The sequence below is a fragment of the Cyprinus carpio genome, chromosome A24 (assembly GCF_018340385.1).
Source record: "Cyprinus carpio isolate SPL01 chromosome A24, ASM1834038v1, whole genome shotgun sequence".
Classification (NCBI taxonomy): domain Eukaryota; kingdom Metazoa; phylum Chordata; class Actinopteri; order Cypriniformes; family Cyprinidae; genus Cyprinus; species Cyprinus carpio.
The window spans coordinates 19,805,838-19,818,440 of NC_056595.1; the positions used below are offsets into that span (position 1 = coordinate 19,805,838).

Sequence of the window (12,603 nt, forward strand, 5' to 3'; positions counted from 1 at the left end):
AGAAAAATACAAATGCAGTGAAATTCACTGCTAAAATCAATGTTTTTAAGAGTGGAAGGGCTGAAGCACATGAACATGAGATACAGAATTAAGTGTTAACTAAAAGGATCAACTAAAAGGCAAAGCAATTTCATATCCAGGAAAGATGGATGGGTCACAAGCGAAAGGATTTACAGGGTGGGAAATTATGTTTTTAACACTTTGCTTGACAAACAAATCCAAATTATTTTTGTCCAAATCAGACTGACCCTGAATTATTGACACTTCAAACATCCTGAAGCTTTTTCCCACCCTGGAAGTGAACAAAACATCAGAACCATCGAAAGGAGTGGAGGGCAGCAGAAAGACAGAGAGAGAAAGCGAATACAGAACTACACAAGTGTTTATTGAGCATGCTACAGATAAAAGCAGAAAACAGGAAAGAGAAAGTGAAATCAACACACACAGCCAAGTCAAATCGTCCCACTTTTGTTAGAAAAAGACTTTTAATTGTGCCACATCCAAAACTATGCCGAATCATACATTTCTACAGAGGTTTAAAAAAAATACAATTAAAATAAAACAAAATATACAAGATCCTTTTGTCCCTCTAATAAATCATAGTGTGGATTGCCAATCAATGTTATTTATTTTCTCAACTCTTCTCATAAGACTGTCTTTGAGTCTTCTCTCTTCTGAAAAGTGAACTAAAATGCGCAATCTTGGAGTAAATTAAGACTATAGTACACATAAACTTTGGTCCCTTCTACTGTAGTTGTCTTTCCAAATCACACAAAGAAGTGATTTCCAATCCATGCAACACTAGGAATAAAGATGCACCAGTCGGTACATGCAGAAAAATGTATGTCATAACCTTCCACTTAGGATAAAGACAACGCACATAGATGAAAGAAAAGCTAGGAGCAAATGGTGTAAACTGAGCAAAATGTCAAATAAAAAGGTTTCATTCTCATTTCCCTTCAAATAACATAAGGTTTTGCTGGATTGATGGGCTGAGAATTGGCCTAACATCTCAATGACCATCACTGGAATCACAGGTTTATTTACAATTCTTAAATCAAAATGTCACAGACATTAGGAACTGAACAAACTGAAAAACAAACAAAAGAAAAAAACATCCAAGAGGCTTTCATCAAACATTAATCAGAATCAGACACAAAAAGAAACAAAGATATATTTTTGTCTCAACCAAACTTATTAATATCACCCTCAGAGGACTGCTTGGGTTTGAGGATATGAAGTATGAAAAGATTTATGTAAGTTTTGTAAGGCACGTTCTTTTCTGTTTATTATAAGAGGTGCAGACACCGCAACACCTTTCCGCCACGGAAGAGGTTACATGTCAGAGTGCTGACAAGAGGGAAACAGGGTAAAAAATGTTCTTGAAAACAGTCACAATATTTCCTTCTTTCAACAACTTCTTTTGGAATGAAACTTGGGAAAAAAAACTCTCAAAATTGTGGTCCCCAGTGCATTTAAACAGTCAACAGGTAACGCTGGAAAAGCAGTTGGGAGCAAGACCTCTCGGGTTGTTTTAGATGGTTGATTTGGAGAAGGAGACCTTCAGGTGGTGGTTATTACCCGTGTTGTAATTGTGGAGGTCGATGAGGCATTGAATAGCTTCCTCGATTGTTGTCATCTGAATTAGAGCCATTTTATGATCTCTGCAGAGAAAAAGGCCAACAAAAACGGTCACACGAATGAAAGAAAAGACAAAAGCATCTTTAGACGAGGAGCTGAACGGGGACAGACTTACTGGAAAAACTTAAAACCTTTCACAGTGCCACCGGAGTTGGAGAACAAGACTCTGAGGTCTTCTTCAGTTATGTCTTGCTCAAAACATGACAGAAAAATGGCTTAGGTCCACGACGACTGACACAAAGATTGACAAGTGCTTTTTAGAGCACTTGAGCTTTTTACTCACGGGATGTTTGACAGATGCAGCGTGGCAGAAGGAGGGAAAATGTTCTGGAAGTTCTTGGAGCCGGGCTTTTTGAAACGATGCAGTGGTGAGTTTGTGAAGTCTTTGGTGAGACCCTGGTCATCTAAACCGTCCCTCGGTAACTGAACAGTTTGGTGCTTCGACATCGTAACGCGAATGATCTTTGAATACATCTTCTGACCGTTTAGATGGCTCATCGCTGAGTCACATCCAAACAAAGAGAAATGAGAAGGTGAGAAATGAGAGGTCTCTTATGCTTATGATGGCTGCAGTTTTTGATCAAAAATACAGCAAAAACAGTAATCTTGTGAAATACTTCACAAAATAACTTTTTCTATTTGAATATATTTCTACTTTTCTATTTGAAAATATAATTTCTTCTTGGGATGGCAAAGCTGAATTTCAGCAGCCATTACTCATTCAAAAATAATTCTAATATGCTGATGTTGTGCACAAGAAAGATTTCTTATTCATGCTGAAAACAGTTTATATCTGAGGATCTTTTTTGAGACTTTGATGAAAAGAAAATGCGAAAGACTAGCATTTATTTAAAACAGAAATCTTTTGTAACATTATAATCAATAAAAGTATTCATTTAAAATAGACATTTATTCAGAATTAAAATAGTCTATTTTGCAACTCAATTGAATCTGAGTGGCATGTAAACTTAGCCATGACAATAACGGCTGTGCTGTGGGGGATGTTTCAGTATGCAGTCTTACCAAGCTGAGCCTGGTTCATATCAGCCATCTGTATCAGTGCGCTGTCTTTCTTATTAAAAAGAATCTTCACACGCTGCACGTCCCCATAAACCCCTGCGAACAGAGCAGCCAGCAGCCGGAGAGGAAACGAGAGAGGGAGGTAAGAGGAAGAAGTGAGACTCAGAGAGTGGAAAGATAGACCGATAGACTCACAGAACGTTCATCGAAATGGAGAAAACTAATCACAACCTGACAGAAGACTCGGATATATACACTCTCAAATTCAAAATGAATTAAGAACTAAGAAGAAACATAAATACTGTGCAAACTGAACCAAAGATCACATGCACTGAAACAAATTAAATACTTCAAAAGACTGAAAGTTAAAAAAAAAATAAAAGGCAAAAGACTTTTACTCTAAAAGCCAATTAATGGTAATGGTTTAAAGTCAACATGAAATGGCTTTCGCAATCCATTTTATTTCCATAATGTTATGTAATTCCAAGAACATTCAACAGGAAAAAATACATAGGGCTGGATTTGACATTTATCCATTTGGAATTGATTAATAAAAAGTGGATGTTCTATGCTACAACAGAGCCCGATTATGAGTTTGCAGCTGATTAAAAGACTACACCATAACCAGCAAAAAATTTATGTAAAGTACATGAGCTATTACGAAATGAAAGTGCCATTATATTGTAACCTTTATTAAGTTAACTAGTATTAAATTTCTGTATTAACTATTTGTAACATTTTAGAAAATTAGCCTCAATAATTACTAAATAACTAGTTCACTATTAAAAATCAATAAATAAGTCAATAAATCAAACCAATAATTGGTCTTAACTGATATTTTTTATAAATACTTAATTTTTTTCCACATAATTTATATTGAATCTTTAAAATAGAATTACAGGTCAAAATACAGATAAACAAACATAGTGGAAGCCGTAAAATTTATATTAAAAATGGTCAAATTTAAGTTGGATTAACAGAACAAATGTTTATTGCCAATAATACCAGTTCAATTCTTTGTTGACTGCAAAATGCTCTAAAAGCAAAAATAGAAATAATTCAAGTTTTTGTTTTGTTGTGTTTTTATATGGCCTATCAAACATGTAAAATCCATGAATACTTGGCACTGGGCATAAAAGAATACTATTGGTCGATATCTACAGGAGCATGGAATAATGAAGTCATCTAGGTAAATTTTCATTTCATGTTCACTTCAAATAATAATAAAAAAATAATAATAATAATAAAAATAAAAATCACATGAATAATAAGAATAACAGAAACAAAACAAAAAAAGTAGAGCTAACAAGAACATACCGAAGAGGGTAAACAGACTGTGGGGCGTAACCATCTTTAGAAGGAGAGAGGAGCAAGCGGACAGAGAGAAGAGTCGAGGAAGAGCGGAGATGAACAGATCATCCATAACGGAGGGTGGTTTCCCGCAGAATGGTGAAGTGGTCATGGATCATGGTTCAGGGCGGTTAATTAGGGGGTCCGAAGTTTTGTTCAAGCAAAAACAAACAAAAAAACATGAACAACGAGGTGTGGTCAAGACGTGGCAAGAAGAACAGATATGAGGGGAGAAAGAAAGACAGACAGAGAAAGACAGGGACAAAATCAAAATGGAGAAAAAAGGGGGAAGCGATTGCAGAATATAAATGGAGGTGGGGGGGACAAAAAAAATATAATACAGGTCAGTACACAGGAAATGCAGGAGTTTGGTCAGAGAATGGCTGCTTTATGCATTTCTACATTGTACAAGCAAATAACTGTGCCAAATGTAGTTACCCAGTACCAGGGTAAGGATACATTCATACTAAAAAATAAAAAAGGAGCATCTGATAATGATAATAATGATCTGAACAACAGCAGAGTTATGACGTTTTTAAGAGGCATGCAGGAGATTGAAGACCAGGAAAAGCTGAAAGCGTCACAGTTTCAAGCATTTGACTCACAGAGTTTTACCCGGTTCTTTGTGATTGCCATGCTTGTGTAGACATGAAAACCACCTTTTAAAGTTATGGTGTGGACAGACAAAATCACAACTGACCCCACATCAATACGTGAGGACTGACGTTTACATAACACTGAACATTTTTCAATTTTATCAGATGAGCAAAGGGGTTGTGCCACGTCCATGGTTCATTAGCTTTCACAGAGTGAGAGTAAAACAGTTTACACAAAAGAGAGAGAATGATTAACTCTGTGAAAGTTATAAGGAGTACGACCAGAAAGCTGTTAAACCAGACAGAGGCAGGAACTAACGGATTCAGATAATACAATTAATGATTGCTGTTATTAAAATAAGCAAGTGGGCTTAGGAAAGACATAAGACACTAAACCATATTTCACCCCAAAATCAAAATGTGAAATTAGATTTTAAATAAAAGAAAATTAAGCATATAAGGACCTCTACTACTCCTGACCCAACATTATTATTAAAAAATATTTATATATTTGCATGAAATATATTAATTCCATCAAATTCCATGATGGAAAATTACATATTTAAATTACAAGCAATAAAATACATGAGTAAAAAAAATGAATGAATGAATAATTAAAAAATTCCTATAAAAATTATATTAAAAACAAAAATGATATATTATGTAATAGGCTTTTTGAAAATGTAAAAATAAATAATTAAAATTGTATTTAACAAAAAATCATTTAAAATTTTGTTATTTAATTAAAAACATAAATCTTTATATTTTGAGGTTGAAATATGACCAGGGTATTTATAGTTTTTGTGTGCTTTACATGTGTATTATTAAATAAAGAATGAGACTACAGCACTCAGCAAACATAGATAGGACTAAATCTTACAGAGGAAGTGGCATTTTCTAGTCTTAACATGTAACATGGCATGACATGACAAACAGAAATATGTAAATATGAAGCAGAAGTTGAGACACACTGTACAGTGTAATAGTATACTGACCTCTTCGTTTAGATTGCTAACGAGCAGCACTCCGCTAGCCCCCGAGTGCCCGGACAGAGCGACTCTTCCAGCTGCAGCAGCGGCAGCAGCAGCCGCACTCAACGGGCTCAGAGCACCTGGAATCACACAGGAAGGTATAAATGGGCATTCCAGTCCACAAGTTACATTAAAAATGATATTACATGCATGAACATATATAAAGAGAACTGCACAATTTGTAGTCCAATGCTGTATATTTAAAAGGCAATCATTCAGCCAACTTTAACTGTAGAGAAAAGTTTAAGAAAGTGGCCTAGTCATCATCTCATGTCTATTTTAGCTGTGCCAGCCAATAAAACCTGAATTACACACAGGTAACACATATTAGTTCTTCATCCTGATGTGAGAGGGACCAGGTTAAGACCATGTGGGGTTTTAAAACCTAATCATTTTAAGCCCAATATCAATAAAATACCTGCTTGATTACGTGGCAGGGGAAATGTCAGATTGCATTTTTAAATTAAGAGGCCTTATGAGTAGATCTCTAAGAAAAGGTCAGTCAAGGCACTCAGAGACACCGGCCTACGTGACATTTTACAGTACTTAAGAGCACATTCTAATTCATAAACACAGCTTTATGTTTTCATTTTCTCACCATTCAGACAGACTGAGTTAAATCAATGATGCTGACTAAAATACTGTCCCCATTCAGTGGCGCTCAGAATCAATCACGTTATGAAGAAATTATGGTTTTGGCTCACAAACGAACTGAGAACCAATGGCCATTTTGTCTCCTTGAGAACAGACAAATGTTTTGGGTTGTTGCATCACATCTTGCTATTTTTTTAAGCATGTGTGAAGCTAAAAAGGTCCTCTAAAATACGACATCTTGTATATAGTATGGATCTGGACTGAAAGTCATTGCTAAGAGTATTCATGAAAATTGAATTAAAACAGAATGTGTAAAAACAGTGTTTCCTTTCATAAGTCTGGTGTTCCACAAGTCATACGGGTTCGCAACGAGGGTGTATGTGGGCATGTGAATGAAGACAACAAACACTGAATGACACACCAAAATAGATAGTAAAAAAAGAGGCAAGTACCTGGGATCTTACCAAGCAGGGAAGTGGAATCTTTACCCAGTGCAGCAACCATAGTGTGATCCAGAGCAGGCTGCCCATCCCCAGCAGGAAGCTCCGGCCTCGTGTAGTCCCTGCTTTTATCGTTATTGTATTTTACATTCAGGTTGACGAGTTTTGAGTAGTCTATGCGAAGGGTACAGCAGGCGTTGTATATGTTCTGACCATCTAGAGCCTAGAACAAAAGAGAAAAAGAAAGAAGGAGAGAGAGACAGAAAGAAAGAATGTGTCGTCTTCCTAGGGCACTAAAAACATGCTTTTCACATGAACTTCCGCTGAGAGCAAACCCACCACTTTAGCTTGCTGTGCATTGGTCGGATCGTTGTACTGCAACAGGGCCTGAAACTGATTGTTCTTGGTGAATGTGATGATTTTCATGACGGTGCCAAACTTTGAGAAGATCTATTGACAGAGAAAGCAGAGCATTGAGGAGAGCTATCAACAGAGGGGAAAAGACATTAAAAAAACAATTAACACACACAGCATAAACAGGACATCAATTTGTCACAAATGTAAACTCTCAATAAGAGGCTGATCCAAACTGTGGTGTCCCCTACCTGCTGCAGCACATCCAGGGTGACGGGGTAAAACATGTTATCAATGATTATCCTCAGCACTGGACTGGAGGCTGTACCTCCACCATCGCTAGAGTTTGACCCTGATGTGAGAGTCCCACCTGACTGGAGATCAGATACAAGCACCATTTAAACAAACATAATGGGAGAAGTCTGTTCCTCACAGCAGTTCATTTTTACCAAAATCGGCCATTTGGACAGAAAGAAACCATCTGAATTACATGTAAAGTTACCAACAACATTTTGTTTTATTACAACAACAGACCAATGTCAAAAAATACAAAACTGTTGAAGAGTTTGGGGTGGGTTCCAATTATTATATATTTTTTAAAGAAATTAATACTTTTTTTGAGCAAGGATGCATTAAATTTATCGAAAGTAACAATAAATAGATCTTTTATTTTTACTATTCCACCAATTCAAAGAATACTTAATTTATTAACAATTTTTCCATTAAAATATTAAGCAGCACATCTGTTTTCAAAACTGAAGATAAGAAATATTTATTGAGCACCAAATCAGCATATTGGAATAATTTCTAAAGGATCATTACTGAAGACTGGAGAAATGGCTGCTGAAAATTTGGCTTTGCAATCATAGGAATAAACTGCATTTTAAAATATATTAAAATAGGAAATTATATTTATAATATTTAGGAATAATATTTCACATAATTACTGTTGTTACTGTATTTATCATCAAGTAAATGCAGTCTTGGTGAGCATGACATATTCTTTAAAAAACAGTACAGACCCTAAACCTTTGAACATTAAAATGCATAAAAAATGCACGCTATAAATAGCAGAAAATATATATTGACTGTTCTGCCCAAAACAAAATCTCACTTATCTAAAATCTAGTTAGCATATTTGGATTTTAAAGATCAAATACGTTCTAAATTGGCTGTCCCTTGAAATATTTACATTTTCAAGAAAAGTTAGGTAATTTGTTACCTGGTTTGAATTGTCGGTCTTCAGTTCTTTGTGATTTGAGTACTGTATGTAGACCGGCACGCTTCTGATGTGAGGCGTCACAGCTGAGTAATAATTGACCATTGTCATGGCAGCTTCCTCTGTGCTGAGCTCCAGAAACGCCTAAGATAAAGACGATTTCAGTGACGAGGTAAGATGAACTCAGTAAACTGTTAGTCGGACCAGAAATAGCAAATCTCTTTCAAGAATATTTCAGCTTGCCCACGCACCTGGTTTTTTCCTTTCAGTGTGAGGATATTGGTGACCTTTCCGAAAGGAAGCCCAAGGGCAATGATCTCTGTTTCTGAGACATCGTTGGGTAACTTTCTAATGTGAAGAACGCGGGATGGTGGGGCAACGCCAACTCTGTCTTCAACTCGAAGTTTTTTGCTGTCACTACCGTTGGATGTCGTATCTGCCAAAAGTGGACAGAAAGAGGACATTATACTGCGTATAAAGAGAACACGTTTCTAAAGGAAAAATATTAAGCCATAATGCCAACATCAGGATAAAAGATAGGAATTAGGACTGAAAGTGTGTCTAAACTGCACTTTAAGTTTCTCTTCTATTACATTTCACACTAAATTTCCAATTGAGATCCTTAATAGAAGGAACCCAAGAAACAAAGCTTCCCTTAATTGGGTAAAGTCTTTCCTCTACTGAATGGGATATTGAAATCTATTGTTGGAGAAGCTGTAATAAGATGCAGAGTGCACATAATCGCAATTCCGGACACATACTTTTAAGAGTGGGTGCCCACCTACAGGAAAGCGTAAGGTTATTCCCAGATAGGATCTTCTCAGATCAGATATCACTCTGAAACATCTGTTATAATTTGATTATTTTAATGCTGTTCACAGTTGTGAAAACTGCATATTTTGGAAAGGGGGGAAGTCAGGAACACTTACCGCTTATACTGCTCAGCCCAGAACTGGGGCTGTTATACATGCTGCCGGACAGCAGCTCATCTGATCCTCTCTGTGGAGACACACAAAGAGAAAAGTAAAATCCCGCTCTCCAATAAAGATGTTCTCCTTTCACAATCCCTTCAACCAAACAATGAAATACATTTCTCTGTGGACATCTTTAGGAATCACAGCACATAAAACACACGTCCACGCGCTTCTGCCTTCCCGCCTTATTTTTCTAGATTGTTGCTTTAATCTTGTTGAGTCTAAGATGTCAGATGCTGTCATCTCATCCTGAGCTGCCCACATTCCCGAAGGGCCCCGGCGCGATCAGGCCGCCGCTTGAAGTGCAGCTAAAAGTGACGGATGGGACAGCAGGCAAATGGCGAATGTCGCAAAACAAACTTCCTAATAGGATCATCTCAGATTCGTGCCTTCCAAAAATTCCACCGAATTGTTCTTTATGGACGCTGCTTTTACGGCACTAATAAACTCACCGCCGAGCCTGCCTTCTGGGCATCGACACTACAAACAATCAAGAGAATGGTGAAGTTTCACATCCAAACAACCGAAAGCAGAAGAATGCATTAAAAGATGGCAAGGTCTTAACAGACAAGCCTCAGCATCAAAGCTGATTAGAACGGAACAAAAAAAAAAGCAGGACTTTAAAGCAATAAGATCAAATGCTTCTTTTTCCACCTGCTTTCCCAGAAAGACCGGCTAACATTGTTTTCCAGGGAGGAAAATTCTGTTGTTGGCAAACAAACCGAGTTAAAAGGCCTGTGTTCAGAAGGCATCTCTTGAAAAGAACAAGTTCTTCTCTAACTATCCTGGACATAAACTGCCCCCATTCAATTACTACCAGCCTAATTTTTTGAAAAGCGGAGATGGAGACCTGTAACAGTCCTGTATCTAATATATAAGGGACAATTCTACATTTCCGCACAACACTTTTCTTTCAACGACAAAGAATCAGCCACATAATAATATCCAATAATGCACTTTAATGGCTTGGCAATTCTTCGTCCATTCAAAAACAAATTATGTTTGCATCACCCTAGGCGTCTTTGTCTTTTTTCATGTGGCTTTGATGCCACGCAATATGCAAATAAGAGAAAAAAACAGAAGGGAAATAAATGCTACACCCTGTGAAGACGAATTATGTTCCTGACAGCAGTACTAAAAAAGCATATAAGTGACAGTGAAATTGGCAAAGACATACTCTACCCTATAGCTTACAAGTCCAACAGGACAGCAAAAACTAAAGCCGTCATCATCCTTCTAACTTTCAGTGACGCAAATTCATCAAGGCCAGTACTAATAGTCTACTACCAAAAAATAAGGGAATGGTAAATATCTTAAATAAAAAGAACTGGTTGTAGATCCCATTCTGGCTGTTAATGGTGACTATTTAAAGTTTGCCAATGTTTGGATGAACCAAGAATAAGAAAGAGTGAGATAGCAGCAGCACTGGTTATCACTGTGTAGGTCTGAGATAATCACCAGGGCTGGACAATAAGGGGCCAGCCAGCGTGAAAGATGCTTGGGACAGTTGATGAATTTGTCACTGGCCCGGTCGGGCCACTACTGCGTCTACTACTGTCTTTAAGCCTTGCTAATTTAAAAATACAAGTGATTTTAAAGCATTCAAGCAAGATGCAAAATACAACTACATACAGTACTCGTGCACTGAGTTTTGCACAGTGCGCAAATTAAGATTCTTTCAACGTCTTCTTGCACTTGGATGGACAAATATGTACAAAAGTATCCCAAAACACCTGTCTTGGCGAGTAACTTTCAAGCTTTAACAATGATTCCTCTATATTTTATTTATACACTGGATACTGATGCACCGGTCGACTGGCCATTTTTTTTTAGCTTTATTAATAATTAATTAATGAGTTTACTTTAGTAACTACCTATCCATCCATCCATCATCCAGAATACATACTGCACAAAGGATACTGAAAACAGCGTTTACCTTTACACCAACTGCGACGTCACCAATGCTGTTGAAAACACAAAGTGATATTTGATCAGACACATACTGAACCTGTTAATTCAGTTAACATGTAAAGGGAGGGCTAGAAATCCTTTAATCTGAATCTTTTTTAACCTCCTCCGTTATTTAATGGCAACAAATTAAGCTGATGAACATTTCAGTATTTCATCACTTTATCCCACTCGTCCTCCAGCAGGCCAGAAATGCATGTATAAATGCTGTCTATGTAGGCTGCTCAATAGGCTTTGAAGTTCAAAAAGGATGTTTCTTGCAAATTCAATTTTGAGGCTAAAATAAAGTTTTAGGGATCCAGGTCACTAGGTTATGAGACTCATAAGATGCTCAAAAATGAAAATGAGTTAGGCAGATCACTAGGTTCGGGCATTATGATGTCCAAAAATGCAATTTGGGTCACGTTAGGCAGGTTATGAGACTATAATGTACAGAATGCTGTCTAGGTAACAACCAGCTCCCTAGGTTTGGCACATAGCCCTAGAGTACAGTCTGAGGCTAGTTGGTTAACCAGAACTTGTATTTAATATCAACATTTACAAGTTTCTCCTATCTGAATGCAACTCGACACATTATATAACCACTGAGAGATTTATTTTATACATTTTATGATGGTAAAAAAGCTAACGTGAAAGCATATGATTACAACCTATATGAGGTGCACCTATATGAATATGCACATCATATTCTAGCACATTAATATATTAATTATAAATTAAACTAGTTTTACTCGCTCAATTAAACTCCTGTTTAATATTGTGTGCACAACGTGAGCAAACAAACAGCTAGAGAGGCTAACCTGCTAACACATGCTTGCAATTTTTGGACTCATTTTTGTTGTTTACTAATTTGAGTTTTTGCGATTTTTCTTGCTCTTGGCACTTCATGCAAGACAATACAACCGTTACAAAAAGATTATGAAACAACAGTTAAGTGTTAACCGCGCCAGCATGTTAGCAGCGTTAGCTTTCAAGCAAGTGTAAAACTCTTCTAATTCGCTTTAAATTATTATTTTTTTTACACATAAATGAAGAGCGCATTTAATGCTCACCCGTCCATTTCTGTTGATCTGTGTAAAAATGAACCCGCTGAAGAGTTTGTGTGTGTGAGTGTGTGTGTGTGTTATTCCTCCTCACTGGCTTTAGCTGAGACACACACACACACACACACACCAGTGACAAAATGGAGGCGGAAACGGACAAGAGGAAACACACGTGTACACACACACACACACACGCACGCACACACACGCACAAATACACATACACACACCTACTGTAAACACACACTACATATGAGATACACACCTACTGTAAACTCAAACACCATTTACTGTAAGCCTGTAATATCTAAAATAATACAGTTAATATTAATTACACCCACCCATACACACCTACTGTAAATAGATCATCTTT

At 37.0% G+C, this 12,603-nt stretch overlaps 1 protein-coding gene across 2 annotated transcripts; it reads right to left on the minus strand.

The window, feature by feature from the left end:
- Positions 1 to 466: 466 nt before the first annotated feature.
- LOC109067338 (polypyrimidine tract-binding protein 2-like) lies at positions 467 to 12,394 on the minus strand. 2 transcript variants are annotated; one of them, XM_042714566.1, is made up of 14 exons: positions 12,240 to 12,394; positions 11,156 to 11,183; positions 9,175 to 9,244; positions 8,497 to 8,681; positions 8,249 to 8,389; positions 7,278 to 7,400; positions 7,012 to 7,122; positions 6,697 to 6,895; positions 5,603 to 5,718; positions 3,979 to 4,012; positions 2,665 to 2,757; positions 1,925 to 2,141; positions 1,757 to 1,834; positions 467 to 1,664 (listed from the first exon to the last, which is right to left on the minus strand). In XM_042714566.1, the coding sequence occupies exons 1-14, from the start codon at positions 12,245 to 12,247 to the stop codon at positions 1,535 to 1,537; spliced, it is 1,533 nt and encodes a 510-aa protein (XP_042570500.1). In that variant the 5' UTR covers positions 12,248 to 12,394; the 3' UTR covers positions 467 to 1,534. The 2 variants fall into 2 exon arrangements, with proteins under 2 accessions (XP_042570500.1, XP_042570499.1); XM_042714565.1 differs by having other exon boundaries at positions 6,685 to 6,895.
- Positions 12,395 to 12,603: the final 209 nt, after the last annotated feature.